Source organism: Scardinius erythrophthalmus, assembly GCF_964197995.2.
Source record: "Scardinius erythrophthalmus genome assembly, chromosome: 17".
Classification (NCBI taxonomy): domain Eukaryota; kingdom Metazoa; phylum Chordata; class Actinopteri; order Cypriniformes; family Leuciscidae; genus Scardinius; species Scardinius erythrophthalmus.
This window is the reverse complement of record NC_138237.1, coordinates 35,705,196-35,726,455: the sequence shown is the minus strand read 5'-3', so window position 1 is coordinate 35,726,455 and position 21,260 is coordinate 35,705,196. Positions and strand designations below refer to the sequence as shown.

Here is a 21,260-nt window from a genome sequence, read left to right as displayed (position 1 = left end):
GGTGTTGTGCTGTGCTCTCATTAGGGACAATCTGAGCAATGGGCTTCTTTGAAGTCCTTGAGCTGAGGATGAATGGAATGGAATGGAGATGACACAGCTACTTCAGTCAAACATTCATATCATCTGAGCAGAGGACTGATACCACTGCCCTGCGCCATCATCTATATTTATTTTGGAAAAAGCCAATATGACAAAAACAGCAACAGGGAGAAATCATTTTAGCTAAAAAACAATCTCCCTCTGCCGCTTTGAAAGATGGGTGGTTGATTATACATGCAGATTAGGGCTTAAGAAATTATTAAAATATTTTATTTCAAAATAACCTTGATTAGATGTTTAATTACTTGGAAATTCACTGCAGCATACACAAAACAGAACAGACTTGTGTTTATGGTTGTGATTTATTATTTTGTATATATTTTTGTTGTTATCTTATTATTTTAGATTCATATATTTCAGAAAATGCAGTTGTGCCAATCAAATTTTAATGTATCACAATTCTTTATCACATATTTTTGGCTGGCATAAAGAACCACTGGGTTAAATATGGACAAACTCCTAAAGTGATCAGAGGTATTTCTATGAGGCTCCGTACCCAACAAAAGTGAAGCAAATCTGTCGAGAGAGTTTGTGTCCCAAGGTTTCATGCGTGTTCTGCATTTTCCTTGTGCATCTGTGCATTACACTTACAGTAAGTTATTGCAATTAAGTTATTTAATTCCAATTAACATAATAGACTGATCAGAAACAACATTAAAACCACCGGCCTAAGATTGTACAGCCAAAACAACTCTGATGCGTTGAGGCATAAACTCCACAAGACCTTTGAAGGTCTCCTGTGGTCATTGGCAGCAGATCCTGCAAGTCCTGCATGTTGCATGGTCCATGGATCGAATTTGTTGCTCCAGCACATCCCATAGATGCTTAATCGTATTGAAATCTGAAGAATTTGGAGGCCAAGAAAACACCTTGGTCTCTTTGTCATGTTCCTCAAACCATTCTTAAACAATTTTTGCAGTGTGGAAGGGTGCATGATCCTGCTAAAAGAAGCCACTGCCATCAGGGAACACCATTGCCATGAATGGGTGTTACATGGTCTGTAACAATATTTAGGTAGGTGGTAAGTGTCAAAGTTAACATCCACGTGAATGCCAGGACCCAAGGTTCCACATCAGAACATTGCTTAGAGCATAACACTGCCTCTGCCAGACTGCCTCCAGTAGCTTTTATCAAAGAAGATTGAGGTAAGGATAACTATAATGTATGGCGGAATAGCACTTGGGAGCACTTCGACTCGGCGCAGTAAAAAGTCACGTTGGTTCTAATGACAGAAGGGAGGGGGAGAGGATTTTTCAGGAGTGATGATATTACTGCGCCGAGTCGAAGTGCTCCCAAGTGCTGTTCCACCATACATTATAGTTATCCTTTTTACTCGCTAAGTGGCTAAGACATTGTGCAAGTATTGTACATCTAACTAATTAAACAGAGGTTTTGTGTAAGCTGTAGACCCCTTGTTGCCAAGGTGTTTTATATCAGGAAACAACTGATGGTTTTATTAGGTTGGTTAACTTGAGTTTCATCCCCCGGTTTCTGTTTCGGTTTCATTCATTCACTTTCACTTTCCATTTTACTCATGTATGTGTTTGTTTTTGTGTATATTTGTTTGTTTAGACTAGTTATGTGTTTTCGTGATTTGATTACTATTACTATTACTTTGATTCTATGGTCACTGCTTGCAAAACAAAGTCCCTTGAATGATGTGTTCACAGCCACATGCTCTAAGTAGTACTGTACCCATTTTTCTGTGGCCACAAAAAATATACTTTCTGAGAGTTGACAGATGATTAAGACAGATGATAATAAAAGAGTGTTCGCTGGACAAAAAGGTTAATTGGTTGTATAATATTAATTATGCTACATCAAGTTAATTGTGTATTTATGTAATCTCTTTTCCACTTATAAATATGGAGTGAAAGTTTCTAAAGTCAAGCCAAATTATTTTAAAATTTGGATAGAATTTCCTCATGGCAGCTTGTGAGGAAATATTGCTCTACATCTCCTTGGCTACAGTACAGCAGATCTGGCTCTCTTTGGGCAGCCAGTTCTTTCGATATCTGGCCGTCTTTATGGTCAGAGTTTGATTGCTTAGTCTGTACTTTGTCATTGTTCTTCTTAAATTACAGCAGGGTTTCTCAAACTCGGTCCTGGAGGGACCCTGAATTACAGTCTTTCACTTCACTTAGATATTCTGCTGTAGTTGTTTAATTTAGATGTAGTTGTGCTCTCTCTCTCTCCTCTCTCTCTCTCTCTCTCTCTCTCTCTCTCTCTCTCTCTCTCTCTCTCCCACACACACACACACAACACACACACACACACACTGAACATTGTGGTTATAATCGGAGAGGAATTGCTTATACTGTAATAAGAATTCATTTTATTTGGTTATGAATTTTGAAAATTGCAGACCTGTCATAATATGATATAACTATAATATATGATATATATAATATATATGACTAAGTACTGTGTGTATATACACTCACCTAAAGGATTATTAGGAACACCATACTAATACTGTGTTTGACCCCCTTTCGCCTTCAGAACTGCCTTAATTCTACGTGGCATTGATTCAACAAGGTGCTGAAAGCATTCTTTAGAAATGTTGGCCCATATTGATAGGATAGCATCTTGCAGTTGATGGAGATTTGTGGGATGCACATCCAGGGCACGAAGCTCCCGTTCCACCACATCCCAAAGATGCTCTATTGGGTTGAGATCTGGTGACTGTGGGGGCCATTTTAGTTCAGTGAACTCATTGTCATGTTCAAGCCATTTTGAAATGATTCGAGCTTTGTGACATGGTGCATTATCCTGCTGGAAGTAGCCATCAGAGGATGGGTACATGGTGGTCATAAAGGGATGGACATGGTCAGAACCAATGCTCAGGTAGGCCGTGGCATTTAAACAATGCCCAGTTGGCACTAAGGGGCCTAAAACAAGAAACATCCCCCACACCATTACACCACCACCACTACCAGCCTGCACAGTGGCAACAAGGCATGATGGATCCATGTTCTGATTCTGTTTACGCCAAATTCTGACTCTACCATCTGAATGTCTCAACAGAAATCGAGACTCATCAGACCAGGCAACATTTTTCCAGTCTTCAACTGTCCAATTTTGGTGAGCTCGTGCAAATTGTAGCCTCTTTTTCCTATTTGTGGTGGAGATGAGTGATACCCGGTGGGGTCTTCTGCTGTTGTAGCCCATCCGCCTCAAGGTTGTGGGTGTTGTGGCTTCACAAATGCTTTGCTGCATACCTCGGTTGTAACGAGTGGTTATTTCAGTCAAAGTTGCTCATTTCAGTCAAAGTTGCTCTTCTATCAGCTTGAATCAGTCGGCCCATTCTCCTCTGACCTCTAGCATCAACAAGGCATTTTCGCCCACAGGACTGCCGCATACTGGATGTTTTTCCCTTTTCACACCATTCTTTGTAAACCCTAGAAATGGTTGTGCGTGAAAATCCCAGTAACTGAGCAGATTGTGAAATACTCAGACCGGCCCGTCTGGCACCAACAACCATGCCACGCTCAAAATTGCTTAAATCACCTTTCTTTCCCATTCTGACATACAGTTTGGAGTTCAGGAGATTGTCTTGACCAGGACCACACCCCTAAATGCATTGAAGCAACTGCCATGTGATTGGTTGATTAGATAATTGCATTAATGAGAAATTGAACAGGTGTTCCTAATAATCCTTTAGGTGAGTGTATATACATACAGTGGGCGACCCTAAATACAAGTGTAAACGTGTTCTTAAATAGTTTTGAGCTTGTCCACTTTCGAACACTTCCAGAGGTAGTTGAAAACGCATTCGACAGGACCGAGTTTGAGAAACCCTGAATTACAGTCTTTCACTTCACTTAGATATTCTGCTGTAGTTGTTTAATTTAGATGTAGTTGCTCTCTCTCTCTCTCTCTCTCTCTCTCTCTCTCTCTCTCTCTCTCTCTCTCTCTCTCTCTCTCTCTCTCTCTCTCTCTCTCTCTCTCTCTCGCATTCTTGCTTTCGTAATGTAAACACTCGTGGTTGAATTTGTTCGAACAGCCACAAAAGACTGTCTACTCTCCGCCCACTGACCTAATTAATTAAGACCCAAGTTTGGTTTGAAGATTAAAAACGTACCAAACGCAATGTTCTCTCACCATTCCTGATTTCTAACACACGCTCATAGCGTTCAGCTGGTCTTGCGGCAGAAACGAAAGCTACTGCTCTCTGTACTACTGCTCTGCTTTTTCCGTTGTCTCCGGTCATGTTCATATGTAAATTGTGTGAGCTTATTTTGTACATTAAATCGAAAGATCTGAAAAAAACCATACCCATTTAGCCGCCCATAGACCCCTCAAAGAAAACAGGAAAGAAGTGGTTGAAAGTTGACAAAAGAGATGGATTAAAACACCAGGTGTAAATGGGTATGTCTCCCTCATCCACTTAATACCAGGTGTAAACAGGGCCACAAAGATTACCATCCAGCAGAGTTTGTTCCAACCCTAACGAAACACACCAGTATCAGCTGATCAATATTCAGGATTACTTGAAAACAACAGCCATGTGTGCTGGAGCACAGCTGGAACTGAAGTCTGATAGAAGATAGCAGATTTGTCTACCTGGATAAAACATTAAGATCAGATGGATAAAATGATAGAAAAATACATTTAACCGAATAAGAAGAAATGCAGCTGAAAGGCTTTGCAGTATTAGAAGGGTAATTACTACTAAAACAATTGAAAATATGTTGAAATGATTGAAAAAAAGTACATTTTTGATGATCTGTGATGCCTTATTAGTAAACGCAGACATTGGTGTTTGACTTTGACATTGCTGAGTTTGCTTAATAAGGGTGTTTTTGTACAGAAATTTGCCATTCGAAAAGGTTGCTTAGGGGCTTCAACTTATGCAGGTCTTAATGAATACAAACTGAATACTGCGGAATATGGTAAGTACAATTTGGGAGCAGTCCATCAGAAAAGTGCCCTGTCATCAGAAAGAACAGGATCAGTATGTATGAAACATTGCAGTTGCAGGTACCTTTAATGATACCATCAGCAGATGAAAATAAGGAAGGAAGTGATTTCTCAGAAGAGCAAGTAGGTTACCTCACACTATTATCTCTAACTTTTTTAACAAAGGGAGGAGGTCTTTAAAGGTGCTCTGTGTAAGATCATTGTCAAAACAAAGAAATCTTAAACTGCAGAGAGTCTGAGATCAAAAAGGCAAAGGAACAGACTATTTCTTCAGTAAGGCTTTCAGTTCCTCCATTGGGAGCTATGCAATTTAAGGTCCAGAGCGATAGGAAAGACATCATTAGAGTAATCCAAGCAAGTGCTTTGTTTGCCAAAAATCACACATAATTTACCTCTATTTATCCAAAGCATGTTCACGGAACAACTTTCGGTCTTGAGTCAACACAACTCACATGCGTCGTGGTGCGCCCCCTACTGGATTGCAGGTCAATATTTTCGTAAATAAAGTGGGTTCAGATTGGGTACTGCAGATCAGAGACAAATCGGATATCAATTTAGATAATTAAGACATATTATTTTTCTCACAGGGTAGCCAGACATTAGTCCACAAGTTACATGAAAGGCAACTTGAAGTGTTTGCACACTTCATGGCATGTTTAATCAAAGCTGAATATCTGAGAAATGTTCATTCCAAAGCACTGGTAGAGCTTGACTTCACAGACAAGATGCTGCCTTCAAGAGAAATCTAGCTGGTTTGAGAAGCAGAAGAATTCAACACCAAGAATCCAAAACATGCAGTTTGTACTCTGCAAAATACAATTTAACACAGGTTTTCTTTCAAGTCATTCATACATGCAGTCAGAATTTATGTACAGTGAGCTCCATAAACATTTGGATATCAACACACTTATGTTTTAGCACCATACTTGTAATCTTGAACTGTAATTTAACTCACTTTAAACTCCTAGTCGTTGTGCTATTTTACATCCAGAGTAATCCGTACGAAGCCATAACAACATTGTGTCACTGTCCAAAATCTATTGTAGCTCACTCTGTTGAAGCTATTGAAGGTGTTTATGAGAAAGTGATCAGTGCATTTGCCACCACTGCCAAGTAGAAGAAGCTACCGATTCAAAGTCCAGCGCTTCAGAGTCTGTTTTCACTGGATCCCACTCTAAGGGGTCACTCACTGACTGGTAATTGCCTCAAGAAACTGGCCACCATGTCACCTTTGTTACCTTTTCCACCCCGGATAAGTTTGCATCCCTGATTAGCTATTGAATTCTTAGAATAATGCGCTGCTGTGTTAAATTCAGTTATCTCCATCCAAGACACCGATGATACCCCTTACAGAACACCTTTGCTGTGTCAGTTGTGACAGCAGATTTCAGAAGTTGAGGCAGGTAAGCTGTACACATGACCAGTCTCTCAGCAGTATGTATAATGTAAGAACTGGGTGTTTTTGCTTGACAAAAGTCTGCTCCTTATCATTCAGCCACACGCTTTGACCAGATTGCACTGTTGGTAAGGGACATGCAAATTGTACTGCTGCTGCTGTTTCTCCTTTGCTCGCTTTTCTGAATCCTTTGATGTTCGGCCAGCGAGGGAATAGAAAAGTTGAAAGCTGTAGCATCATTGTGCATACGCTGGAGAGTACCCATTTTCCAGCGGTGTAGCACGATACTTCATCACAGGGTTTTTTTTTCTCCCCTCCTCCTCGGGGTGCTGGTAATGTGTGTGAACCCATTGACAACATTTTTTAAAAGAATACAACTGTACTTTGGTCCATTTTGAGACATAATAGGTTGCGTTTTACACTGCAAGTCTTAATGTCTTAATGCACAGATCTGATCTTTTGATCATTATATGTTTGGGTTTTTTTATCCAGCCTGTTTACATTCACTTTAGCTGTGAGTTTTAGGGTATACGTGTTTAGACACAGACCAGATGTCCAGATATCAGAGATGTATCTGATTTAAAACCATATTTGGAAGTGGCTCAGAACAGATGTGAAAAAAAGTCGGATCTCGTGCAGATTTTTGTGTTTACACGCGTGCAACAAATTCCTATCTGTGAAAGATGTGAGTAAAAATCAGATTTTTTGTGCCAGTGAATTCTCTGGAACTCCGTGGCCGCTGAATGCCTCCTGTAGGGTTGCAATGACTGTGTTGGATGTGTCGACATTAGCCGCATTTCCATTACCCTTCAAATTGCGCGAATTGAAACTGCGAATTGAAAATAAACCCAATGGAAACACGTCAAAAACTTGCAAAAACTCCCATATATCGCAAAAAGGTTTTTACACTCGCATGAGGGGGTTTTTCAGGCAATTCGAAAAAGGAATATTTCGCAAAACTGCAATGTTAATTTTTTCGCATTAACAGGTCACCTGGCGTACGTAAAAGTCGATCATTCTTTAAAGAAGACGCGGTATGTTAGGACAGAAGACGAGACAGAGTTCGTTATTAAACTCATAAAAGACAAAAGCATTATGGGAATACTGGATTCTAAACAACAAAGAAATGTCACAATTTATCAAGACCTTGAAGCAGATATGAGGGAGAAACACGTGGCGCTCCCAAGTATAAGGGGCTTTCCTTGCCATTAATGCTTGGATAACACACCTATGTCTCTTTCGATTAAAAATAATGGCTAGTGTGGTGGCTGGGATATACATAAACCTACCAACATCCATTGCCATGATCTTTGGAATGACTTATCGGAAGAGGAAAAAATGACATTTTAGTCTCATAACATCGGTTAATGGAATTTCGCATAGTTTCTTATCAACATTTAGAAAATATCACATAAGTTTTGCGCAAATCTGTAATGGAAACGTGGCTATTGAGACACGAAAATCCACAACAAGGAGATACGAATTCTTCTTCCAGAAGTATACGTCTGTGCCAACTTGTTGCCATGGTCTCTCCAGCATTAAAGTGCTCAACAAGGCCTCTCTGTGCTCTGCCCTGTTCTGTGAAAAGAAGCTGCAGTTTTCCACAAGGTGACTGATGCGCACGGATAGTCCTGGCCACCAGACAAACTGACGGGCTCAAGCTCTGCACTTGACAATACTTTGGTGTCCTTTGTGAATAGTGTGGAGGATTTCTGGCCTCATGCAGTGGGGAAATCACAAGTCTTTGCCCGTGAGGAGTAGCTCTCCAGCCACGGGCAGATTCTCTCTTTCAGGCCGGTATGGCCCGAGCTCTGGTGGAAGGACATGTTTCTCAGGCCACTCAGTCTCGTAGTGTCGGATAAGTTCTGCAAAGATGGGGTTAGCCGACTCTTTATTATCACATTCAACCTTGCTTCTGTAGCTGGAAGGTTTTGAATTTCACTTTAACATCTCATCATTTTCTTTTTCTGCCTCTGTAAAGATGTGCTTTACATGTGATCTTGGTAATGTGTATGCAGTTATCAGTTGCTTACCCGAAACATGCAAAGTGATTTTTAACAGCCTCAGTAGAATATATATATATATATATACACTCACCTAAAGGATTATTAGGAACACCTTTTCAATTTCTCATTAATGCAATTATCTAATCAACCAATCACATGACAGTTGCTTCAAAGCATTTAGGGGTGTGGTCCTGGTCAAGACAATCTCCTGAACTCCAAACTGAATGTCAGAATGGGAAAGAAAGGTGATTTAAGCAATTTTGAGCGTGGCATGGTTGTTGGTGCCAGACGGGCCGGTCTGAGTATTTCACAATCTGCTCAGTTACTGGGATTTTCACGCACAACCATTTCTAGGGTTTACAAAGAATGGTGTGAAAAGGGAAAAACATCCAGTATGCGGCAGTCCTGTGGGCGAAAATGCCTTGTTGATGCTAGAGGTCAGAGGAGAATGGGCCGACTGATTCAAGCTGATAGAAGAGCAACTTTGACTGAAATAACCACTCGTTACAACCGAGGTATGCAGCAAAGCATTTGTGAAGCCACAACACGCACAACCTTGAGGCGGATGGGCTACAACAGCAGAAGACCCCACCGGGTACCACTCATCTCCACTACAAATCGGAAAAAGAGGCTACAATTTGCACGAGCTCACCAAAATTGGACAGTTGAAGACTGGAAAAATGTTGCCTGGTCTGATGAGTCTCGATTTCTGTTGAGACATTCAGATGGTAGAGTCAGAATTTGGCGTAAACAGAATGAGAACATGGATCCATCATGCCTTGTTACCACTGTGCAGGCTGGTGGTGGTGGTGTAATGGTGTGGGGGATGTTTTCTTGGCACACTTTAGGCCCCTTAGTGCCAATTGGGCATCGTTTAAATGCCACGGCCTACCTGAGCACTGTTTCTGACCATGTCCATCCCTTTATGACCACCATGTACCCATCCTCTGATGGCTACTTCCAGCAGGATAATGCACCATGTCACAAAGCTCAAATCATTTCAAATTGGTTTCTTGAACATGACAATGAGTTCACTGTACTAAAATGGCCCCCACAGTCACCAGATCTCAACCCAATAGAGCATCTTTGGGATGTGGTGGAATGGGAGCTTCGTGCCCTGGATGTGCATCACACAAATCTCCATCAACTGCAAGATGCTATCCTATCAATATGGGCCAACATTTCTAAAGAATGCTTTCAGCACCTTGTTGAATCAATGCCACGTAGAATTAAGGCAGTTCTGAAGGCGAAAGGGGGTCAAACACAGTATTAGTATGGTGTTCCTAATAATCCTTTAGGTGAGTGTATATATGTATATATATATGGATCTGGATCTGTAGCAAGCGCAAATTATTTCTATCTGTATCTTAGTTCGGATAAAACCGAAAGTGGGCAGGGGTTAAATCAAATGAAAAGCCAGTTTTAAAAGTAATTCTGTTCCCCTCATAGGTTTCATTTAACAAATATACATTGTGTAACTAAATTATTCTTTTTTTATTACGTTTATTATAATTATAAAACTTGAAATATCTTCTAATTAACACAAGAATACTAAATGTTATATAAAAGAAAAAAATATTTCTTTTTTATTTTCTTTATGCTTTATGGCAGGACAATCACAACTTTAAATAAAAGTACCCTATATAAAATAGCTGATTATAGAACATGCAAGATGAAAAAAATATTGAACATTGTTCAAACAACTTGTACTCGTCACGATCACCTTCACCGTCACTGCCTTCATCTTCTTCTACGTCGCTGTCATCGTCACCATCACTGTTTCTGTCACTGTCTGCTGTTAGTCTCTGTTCGCACTACAGTTCCCAGCATCCTCCTTGACCCACACCTGCACCTGCCAGCATTCATCATTATCTTCACAGCTGTCTGTCATTGTCTAGTCATCATCTGTGTATTTAGTTCCTTCTGTTCACTCGGTCTTGTTCCGTTCTTGTCTATGTTAAGTGGTTTTCGGTGTTAGTGTAATCCTGCCTGTCTGTACCTGTGGAAATACCTATTGTGAGTAAAAGTTTATATCGGAATCTTCTGCCTTCATCATCTTTTTCATCATCTTACACCAAACCGTGACAGTGCTATGCATAGTAAATGCAAATCTGTCAATTTATGATAGATTCTTAAATGCTTGTCGGCTCTGGGAGAGACTGAGACAGAGAAACATATCGTACAAGGTTTAAAACGTTTAAATAGACATAAAATAGCAGAATATGTGTATGATTCAGCATTAGTTGATATTACTCCTGGCAAGCTCTGATTTCTGAGAGATGCACAGAGACGGCCACGCAGCAACTTCTCATTTCATTCATAGTTTACATATATCATATTGTACAAGGTTTAAAACATTTAAGTTGACATGTCAAATAGTAGAAAATGTGTAGCGTATTATATAGCCTATTATCTTGGCTGATATTACTCTTGACAAAGCTCTGATTTCTGAAAGATGTGCAGAGACGGCAAGACTGTGTTTGTTTCTTTCATAAGAGTTTACACCCGTTTACTTCACACACTCATTATTGCATAGTGATTTTAGAGTTTTATGTATAATATCATGCTATGCCCTGTATATATGTATAATATCATGCTAATTAACATTACTTCATTTTGCAATGTTTGCATTTTGCCTGTAATTTGTTAACACATTACTTAAAGCCTTCATATATAATGCATTATAAAAGTATTTTTAATGCATTCATTATGCCTTGTAATACACCTTATAATGCATTGTATATGGTCTCATGAATAATAACCACAGTTATAATATACATTATAATACTTATCTATTCATGCATGGTAACAACTTTAGAAAGTATAATGCATTAAAACGACATGACAAACAACTAATTTCAGATGTAACAAGGAATCTGCAAATATTATAAGGCATTTTAACTTTGGTTAAAAAAATCTATGAAAAGATATAAGGTATTATAACGTATTATAATGTATTATGTTTTGCTATATTGTCCTTATGTTGTATTTCTGTGTGTTGCGTATTAATGTGACGTTATCTATTGCATGGAGATCTAACAGACATTCCTGCAACTTCATAAATGTCCTGTTCTGTAGTTGTATACTGTATGATTAACTGACCTTTACATTTTCCTTTAACATCCAGTTTATGATTCCCTAGCCCAAACAGCATTTTCACGTCTGGATCAGCTGATGTCTTGAAATGCTATAACAGCAGCCAGTCCGATTTGAAACCAGTATTTTCCTCTACCAGTCAAACATTTTGGCGTACTTGACCGACTTTGTTTCTTGTGAACATGGGGAATCAGTACTGCTGTTTAGTATTGTTCAATTACTGTGAAGCTGTTTTGAAACAATATATATTGTCATAAGTGCTATAGAAATAAAGGTGATTTGACTTTAAAAAGTTGATCGATACAATGCCCAGTAATCTATAGACAAAGGATGTTAATTAAAGTAAGTTTTGAAGGGAGGTTTTTATAGAAAATTTTAATAATGAGTGAAGATATGTACTGTATAGAAGATACATTTTGTTCATAATATGATATTTTGTTCTGTCCCCAGGAGATTATGTGGTTCTGACAGTCTTCTTTGACTTGAGCAGAAGAATGGGTTATTTCACCATCCAGACGTATATCCCCTGTACTTTGATCGTTGTCCTGTCATGGGTTTCATTCTGGATCAACAAGGATGCAGTGCCAGCCAGAACCTCCTTGGGTAAAACTTTCTGTTTACTTTCTACATGATGTACAACCTTTGTGTTGTGCTTTCTTAATCAGTATTTCTGTCTTCTTTGTACAGTAAATCTAAACATCCTTAAATCAAGGCAATTCAATTGAGAATAAAATTATGTAAGAAAACTAAACACTACTTATGAGAATTTATCTTGAATTAAATTTATTTTTCTTACTCCAATGGCAAAATGTTTTATCTTGACTATAAACACCACTAAATTTAGTTAAATTTATACTTAAAACAAGCAGAAAAAAAATTGAAATATTCTGAAAACACATCTTGTTATAAGCTGTTTAGATATGTTTTATTGGAAAACAATACAGAACTACTGATCATTAAGAAAGATTTTTGCAGTGATACAATCACAATATTATGGCATGCAGTCCTTTTTTAAAACTATTTGTAGATGGTTTTTGACATTCACATTTGTAAAATTGTATAAATATGTATATTGCTGATACAATGCAGTGCAACATGAGTGTGCTGCATTAGCATTTAAAAGCATGTTCATATTTTAGTGAAAGCAAATTTCCTGTTTCTGTTCTCTTGTAATCATTGTTGTAATACCCTTGTTCTTTAAGGGGGCAATTCAGGATATTTAAAAAAAAAATGTTTTTATCTTCTTATTCAGTAGCTCATCTTTCCTGCAGTGACTTCTGACCTCAGTGTATTACCATTAATAATTCTAAATTATCTGCTGTGTTGAAACAACAAGAATTTGTTTTTAAACAATGTACATTTAATATGTGGTGATCTCTTCCGATTGCCACTTTTGGCAGTGACAGTGTCATGACGTGAAGGCCAAGTATGGCAACTATACTCGAAATTTGTCCTCTGCATTTAACCCATCCAAGTTAGTGCACATATATTAGGAGCAGTAAGTAGTGAACACACACACACACACACACACACACACACACACACACACACTGCTAACCCATGGACACAATCTAAAACCCTTGTATGCATTTAGTTATGTAGCTGATACTTAGCATCATGCGTCTATGATGATTTACAGCATGCTTCACAATATCCATCATTATTGTCAAGTTTAGTCTGCTTTTAGTTTCTTTGTGTGTTTAGTTCCTGTTCATTTATTCAATCAACATTTATTTCTATAGCACATTTAAAAAAATAAAATAAAATTGTACACAATCAAGATTACAAAACACCACACATCACTATCAATTTCAATGCATCTAATGAAAATGATATGCAAAAGTAGAGATACCTCAATTTAACCCTTGTATTATGTTCGATTTCTGGGTACGATTATTTTTTTTTAAGTTTTTTTTGAGAGGGTCAAATTGACCCGCATTGGATTTAATACAATTCCCCAAAAATCCCACTATGAAAAACATCAAAAAATCATGTACAAATAGGAAACTTTTCATATCAATACTTTTCACACATTACAAAAAAATGAAATATCAGAACTTATGATTTATAAAAATGTCATTACATTTTTATAACAATAATATCTTAGTCTCAAGAAGTCTAAGTATTGTATTTATATTTTAAATAAATTTTGTAATTTACAATTTTAATTATATTTGATATTTTATTTTGATACATTTCAACTGAGGTATTTTGTATTTTTATTTTTATACATTTTTTCGTGTATTTCTGCCCATCTCTGGCAGTGGCAAGCATTTTGTCCTCGGAGGCAACGCTGGTAAGTACACTTATTTCTAATCTCACCGTGTTTACACTGAACACGACAAAGCAAACGTTTCAGATTCATTTGTCCTTCGTCAGAAGTAGCACGAGTGCATGGAGGTCGTCAGCAATTCAACAAGGAATTAGTTTACTGTCAGGGGTTTCTCGTGTTGAAATTTCAATTTGTTCTTCCTCGAAATCTGACTCGGGCTCAAACGGCTCTATCACAGCGCTTGCTATCTCGAGTATCAAAACACATGACATGCTGTAAAGGAGGGCATGGATATGGTGCGATGAAATTTAGCCAATCACAGCAGTTCGCGACTTCTGTTTCCGCAAGATCTGCCCCTTGAAATTGAGTGTTTTCCACAGAGAGTGAAAATGAGGATGGAAGGAAGTGCATTTCAAGACATGTCATTCTGTTTTCATTTAACATATTCCTTGTATAACTCATGAAATCTATATTTTTTTCACTAAAATAATAACATTTCTTTAAATGTTTTCTGTTTGTCAGAGCCAATAGCTTCGTAGACAGTGCTCCGACATGTAGCGTGCTTGCACTAAAAAAGACCCAAGTTTGGCATTAAACTTCACAGGTATAGATACAACTGAGTGTCTTCTGCATAAAACAATAAGCCACATTTTGTTTTTGACAGATCCAAACAGAAACATATAAAGAGAAAAAAACCTCGATGAACCCCAGAAGAGATAGGCCCAGAGGTGGAAATAGAGCTCCCTATTTTCACGACAAAAGTTTTTTTTTATAATAAGAATTTTATAAAAATTTAAATAAGACGAGAACCACTTTAGTGCAATCCTCTTGATTCCCACCTATTGTCTCAAACAATCTCAGTAAGAGTTTCCAAAAGCTCTTATACATCTAGCAGAGCAGGGGAGTTTATACTCTAAAGGTCAGAAAGATAAGAAGGTGCCAGTCCAATTAAAACCGTTCTAAACCAGACTGGCAGCCAGTGCAAAGAGAGCAAGAAAGGGTAATATGTTCACCTTTGAGTACCAGTCAAAAGTCTAGCAGCTGTGTTTTGGACTGTTTGTAAATGCAAAATTATTACAGTTTCACAGACAAGGCTTAAGCTAGTCCGGGACTAAAATGCGTGTTTCAGCTGTCTCATGTTTCATATCTTAAAATATGTCAGTGCCATTGTTTTGTCTCAAGATGCACACTAGTAATGTTTTTTTTTTTTTTTTTTTTTTCTAAGGTACATTTATAAAAGTCACTTAAATGTCCAAATTTAACTAATCCTAATTCTGGCTTAGTCTAAACCCTGTCTGTGAAACTGGACCTCAGGATTCAGGATTCTATTTATTATGCAAAATAATACTTTAGGACTATGGCAATTCTGACAAATTAAGTCCAAAAATCACTGCCTTGACCACTTTAAACCCAACACAAAACCATATCATCTCTAAGTATCTCATATGAAACCTGGAGTCTTATCTTTTTTCAATTTCCTCTCTACTTTGTGTAAGCAAGATATCATTGCAACCAGTTAAAGTCAGCCGCCTACTCATCTACTCCCTACATGGAGAATACTCTGAAACTGCATACAGGAATTATAAACCTCTGAAAATTAAAGGCAGACAGAGCATTTATCGAACTAGCATGGCAGCCTGCCCGAAGTAGGAAGAGAGAAAAAACATTAAACATAATGAGAAAATTCTATGAGAATCAAATATTTTCTATAGCAAACACCTGAAAACAAAACCAGATCCAGTCCCTGAGCCTGCTTGAGCATAGAAACCACTACAGATGGAGTTCGGTTGAAAGAATTCACCAAAGATTTAAAAAATGTGCACCAACATAACATAAATAAAATCCTTGTTATAATTGGGAGATCTGTATTGTTGACCTACTCAAGTCTACTTTAAATGCTTGCAAATGCCCCCCATGTCAACTTTATTTATATAGCGCTTTTCACAATACAGATTGTATCAAAGCAGCTTCACATTATTAAATAAAATAGTACATCAGTGTTTGTTTCTGGTGTAAAACATCCACGTTTGGTAATGCAGATCAATAGCACTGTTGAATCGATTAATCAAATTAAGTATCCCCAAGTCTTGTCAAGTCTTCATTTTAAAAATAGAACATCTAGATCTTGTGAGGTAATTTCATAGAACCATTTAATATTTAATAGAACCATCTTCATGCTAGCGCATGTAGAAACCTCTTTTCGTTTGAATTAAAACAGCACATGCTCCAGAGGACGAAAAATATCAGGCTTGACTCACCTCTTTTTAAAATGCCAGTTGCATTACTGTGTAAACAGATGCCACTTCCCTAGGGGCTGGAACAACCAAAACCAGTAAGAGTACCTTACGTTACGATGACGTGTTTAAAGAGATGCCAAAGAGGCTCATAGAGATCCACCTCAGAGACCAAATGCCCAGTCAGACTTCTGGAGATGCAGTACGCTCTTCTCTGTTTTACCAACACACATCCTCTCTTGCCGCTTCTACTGTTGCATTTCCTTCTGTGACAAAAACATTCTGGAAGGCCACACATATATCCGCAGATGTGCATGCAATGACTTGGGGATCATATTAGTTTTGTCCGCCTGAATGCCAGCTAGATGCTAATGCTCATACACTGCCCAAACAAAGATAAATACGGATAAAACAGATCACAAACAGCAAAAGACGCCAGTCTACTCAAAAGCGCCATCTTATCTTATATTTGTTTCTCATTTGTTCATTGATTTCCCTTACCTGCTCATTGTTTCATCTATCATTTGAGTTGTTTGTTGTCCGTTCTTGTTGTTGGTTTATGGTTTGGTTACAGTACTCCTGTGCTCCATTGCTCCTATGCTTCATGGATCTAGTTTGTTTTGTGTTTGTTTTCTTTGAATAAACGTACCATTGGAAAAGATCCTTAACACTCCTCGCCTTACTGCAACCAACCCTGACAATAATGCTCTATTGTTGGCCTCTTTATTACACAGCAGAATAATCGTGCACAATAAATCCAGATCAGCGCATTGAAAAAATATTTCTCATCACATAAAGTTTGCTGAAAGCCTCAAAGTGTATATCCAAACAATCTACAATCTAGGGTAGTCACGATACATTTATAGTACTAGGTTTGCCTGCAAAAACATTATGTAAACTGATTCCATGTGCAAAAAATATCAGCGCTGATCTTTTAATGTCTACTTTCTATGGCTCAGATTTCTCTTCAGGAAGACCATTTATCTGCTTGTGTTGGTTGTTGTATAAGGATTCATTGTGTTTAGCGATCCACTTCAATTGGATTATTCTCCTTGGTAATCTCCTCTGGGTTAACACAATGCCGTTTTGGAAGATCTCGAGCAAGGACACGTGAAAGTGTGTTAAATGCTTGGGTTTTCAACATGTTCATTCGATACTTAGCAGCTTGTCTAAATCCCGCACTACTTTAAGTTTTAGGATGACAGTAATGCTTCATTCTCAGTTCTCTTTCTTTTCATGGAAAAAGGGAGATCAGCTAACCACTGTAGCTATGGAGAGCCATCCAGTTGAGTTCTCTCTTTTACTCTCACTCTCTCCCGATAAAGATTTAAGCTTCAGTTCGGTTATGTTTGTATGTGAGGATTTATGTCAGGGTTCAGAGGCTTGCAATGCTTTTTGACGAGAATGTTTCTGGTGTCTTCAATAAGTTCCAGGCTGCATAGCAGCAGTCAGCAACTTTTCGGTATCATCCCACGCACGCAGAGCTTGAGAGCCTGCTCCTCCTTCGAGTAATTTCTGCTCCAGTTCTCTGCAGCGACCCGTGGAGAGGCAGAACAGAGATGCTGCAGCTTAGGCGATCTTTGAGAGAGATTGGGCCCCCTGGACTCGTGTACCAGAGTGTATGTACCCCCGCCAACGTGTTAACCTGAGGCCGGCAGCAAAGGCTCCTTGATGGTCAGTCCTGGTCAGAGACAAAGACCGCTCTCTCTGTCTGAACTTGTCCTAGGAGGTTATCTCCCCCTGACATGGTGACTCCACAGGTTGACACCTCATGGTCACCTCTCTCAAATTATTTGGTGGCATGGCTTTTTGGCTTGCTTAGTTAGGGAAACTTAATATTCTGTAATATTATTGACTTGAATGCACTGACACCATTGGGTTGAGAACTGAATTGAGCTGATGATGACACTGTTTTCTCCAAAGCTGCTTGATTGAGTAATTGAACTTAATTGATGAACTCTACACAGTTTTTTAACCAAACTGAATCAACACTGAACTGATTTCAAATGAATAATGACTGTTTACTATTGAAGAGTTCAGATGCAAAAGCCTCTAAGTGCCATCTGAAATTTTCTTCTACAGGGTGGGCCATTTATATGGATACACCGTAATAACATGGGAATGGTTGGTGATATTAAAGTCCTGTTTGTGGCACATTAGTATATGTGAGGGGGCAAACTCCTCAAGATAGGTGGTGACCATGGTGGCCATTTAGAAGTCGGCCATCTTGGATACAACTTTTGTTTTTTCAATAGGAAGAGGGCCATGTGACACATCAAACTTATTGGTATTGTCACAAGAAAAACAATGGTGTGCTTGGTTTCAACGTAACTTTATTCGTTCATGAGTTATTTACAAGTTTCTGACCACTTATAAAATGTGTTCAATGTGCTGCCCATTGTGTTGGATTGTCAATGCAACCCTGTTCTCCCACTCTTCACACACTGATAGTAACACCGCAGGAGAAATGCCAGCACAGGCATCCAGTATCCGTAGTTTCAGGTGCTGCACATCTCGTATCTTCACACCATAGACAATTGCCTTCAGATGACCCCAAAGATAAAAGTCTAAGGGGGTCAGATCGGGAGACCTTGGGGGCCATTCAGTGTGTGAAGAGTGGGAGAACAGGGTTGCATTGACAATCCAACACAATGGGCAGCACATTGAATACATTTTATAAGTGGTCAGAAACTTGTAAATAACTCATGAACGAATGAAGTTACGTTGAAACCAAGCACACCATTGTTTTTCTTGTGACATTACCAATAAGTTTGATCCAAGATGGCCGACTTCTAAATGGCCACCATGGTCACCACTCATCTTGAGGAGTTTGCCCCCTCACATATACTAATGTGCCACAAACAGGACTTTTGTGATCCAGGGTCACACATGCGCATGCGTCGCGTCTGAACGCGTTGTTGTCTTTGGAGCTCTATCGATTTGATTTATAATTCTTGATTTTACTCTTTAAACTTACTTACAACAAACATTTTCTACTTTTCCTCACTGAGAAGCACTACTGCTCAAACCTCATAGTTACAACGCGGACTGTTGAGCAGACGTGTCTCAAGCCTGTTAGTGATTCTACGCTGGATACTCTTATAGGTTACTCCCGGGGATCACGGCTGAACGCGTCTTCTCAACACTCACTTACAAACATTTTTCACCTATCGTGCGTCTACTCTACACCCGTTCCACTTAAAAGACGGATTATATCTAAGACGCTTGTCAGAAATTAGTATTAATTGATAGCATCACTGGTAGTGTCATTGCTAACTTACTGTCCATCTGTTAAAATGGCGAATATATCAGATGCAAGTAGTCTACCTTTTGGTGCAGGTGAGGACACATTTGAGCTGCACGCGGTACAGTCTGAGCTGGAAGCTGTTGAGAAACAGATCCACGACCTTTTAGTGAGACAGGCCGAGCTGAGAGACCGGCGTTTGGCTCTTGAAACATCACGCGCTGATGCTCACAAATCAGAGATTAATGTTACTAACCCGCTGACTCCGACCTCGTCTACTCCGTGCGTTACTCGGCATCGGTCCCGAGCGCCAAGGTCGCGATCAGCCATGGTCTCGTTCACTCCGGCTCCAACACGCCACCACGAACCCTGGATATTTCCGCAGCGGAAGACGCGAGTCAGGTCTAGACCAAGACCCTCTCCGACCCTCCCGGTTTTCGAGTTATCCACACAAAACCGCTTCTCCCCTCTTCGCGAAACAGAACGCGATGCTGTGATCATCGGTGATTCCATTGTTCGGCACGTCCATGCTACATCAGGTAAAAATAAGGTGCACAGTCACTGCTTTCCTGGTGCTCGTGTTTCTGAAATCGCTGCTCGCGTTCCCGAGATTCTGAACGATAACGAGCGCGTCAGAACTTTGGTATTGCACGCGGGAGTGAACGACATCAGGCTGCGCCAGACGGAAGTTCTGAAGAAAGACTTCAGGAATCTGATCGATACGGTACGCAGCACATCGCCTGATATAACGATCATTGTGTCAGGACCGCTTCCCACGTACCGTCTAGGACATGACAAGTTTAGTAGATTATTCGCGCTAAATGAATGGTTAACGTCATGGTGCAATGAGCAGAAACTGCTCTTTGTAAATAATTGGAATCTGTTTTGGGAGCGTCCTAGGCTATACCGTGCTGATGGCTTACACCCAAACAGATTCGGATCGGATCTTCTGTCAGATAACATCTCCAAAATGTTAAATACCTTTTGACTAGTAACCAAAAGTCCAAATCATAGTCTCTGCTGCACCAAATTAACTGATATAAATACTAGTGTAGAACATTGCATAGAAACTGTGTCTATTCCTCGTTTAGTGCGATCAAATAATAAATCTACTGCAGGATCTAGGAAAAATCTAATTGTTATTAAAACAGAAAATGTTGCTATTAGTAAACAAAAACAATTTCTAAAGCTAGGTCTTTTAAACATTAGATCACTCACACCTAAGGCAGTTATTGTAAATGAAATAGTCACAGATAATAGCTTCGATGTACTTTGCCTTACTGAAACCTGGCTTAAACCAAATGATTATTTCGGTTTAAATGAGTCTACTCCATCAGAATACTCCTATAAGCACGAGCCCCGTCTGATTGGTCGTGGCGGCGGTATTGCAACTATCTATAGAGATATTCTCAATGTTACTCAGAAAACGGGTTATAAGTTTATTTCATTTGAAGTACTTGTACTAAATGTTACGCTCTTAGATGATAGAAAAACATCCCTATTATCTTTAGCCTTGGCTACCGTATATAGACCACCAGGGCCTTACGCTGATTTCCTAAAAGAATTTGCAAATTTTCTCTCAGATCTATTGGTCAATGTCGATAAAATATTAATTGTTGGAGATTTTAACATACACGTAGATAATCAAAATGATACGTTAGGGGCTGCGTTTATAGACTTATTAAACTCCTTTGGGGTTAAGCAAAACGTTACCGGACCAACTCATCGTTTTAATCATACACTCGATTTAATTATATCACATGGAACCGATCCAACCGATATAGATATCATTCCGCAAAGTGATGATGTAACTGACCATTACATGGTAACTTGCATATTACGTACCCCGGTAATATATCATGCTGCGCCGCGTTATCGATTAGGCAGAACAATCCTTCCATCCACCATAGATAATTTTTCAAATTGCTTATCTAATCTGTCTCAGCTGCTGCCTGAACCTAAACAAACAGATGAACTAGACGAACTAACC

The 21,260-nt window shown here is 39.0% G+C and overlaps 1 protein-coding gene across 3 annotated transcripts in view; it reads left to right on the top strand.

The window, feature by feature from the left end:
• gabrg2 (gamma-aminobutyric acid type A receptor subunit gamma2) overlaps nucleotides 1-21,260 on the top strand; it is a gene marked incomplete at its 3' end in the record, with an annotated part of 120,874 nt that overhangs the window by 87,380 nt on the left and 12,234 nt on the right. For all 3 annotated transcript variants that reach the window (XM_081390222.1, XM_081390224.1, XM_081390223.1), the window contains exon 7: nucleotides 11,971-12,123. In XM_081390222.1, coding sequence (XP_081246348.1) covers nucleotides 11,971-12,123 — 153 coding nt within the window. The remainder of the gene's footprint in view (nucleotides 1-11,970; nucleotides 12,124-21,260) is intronic.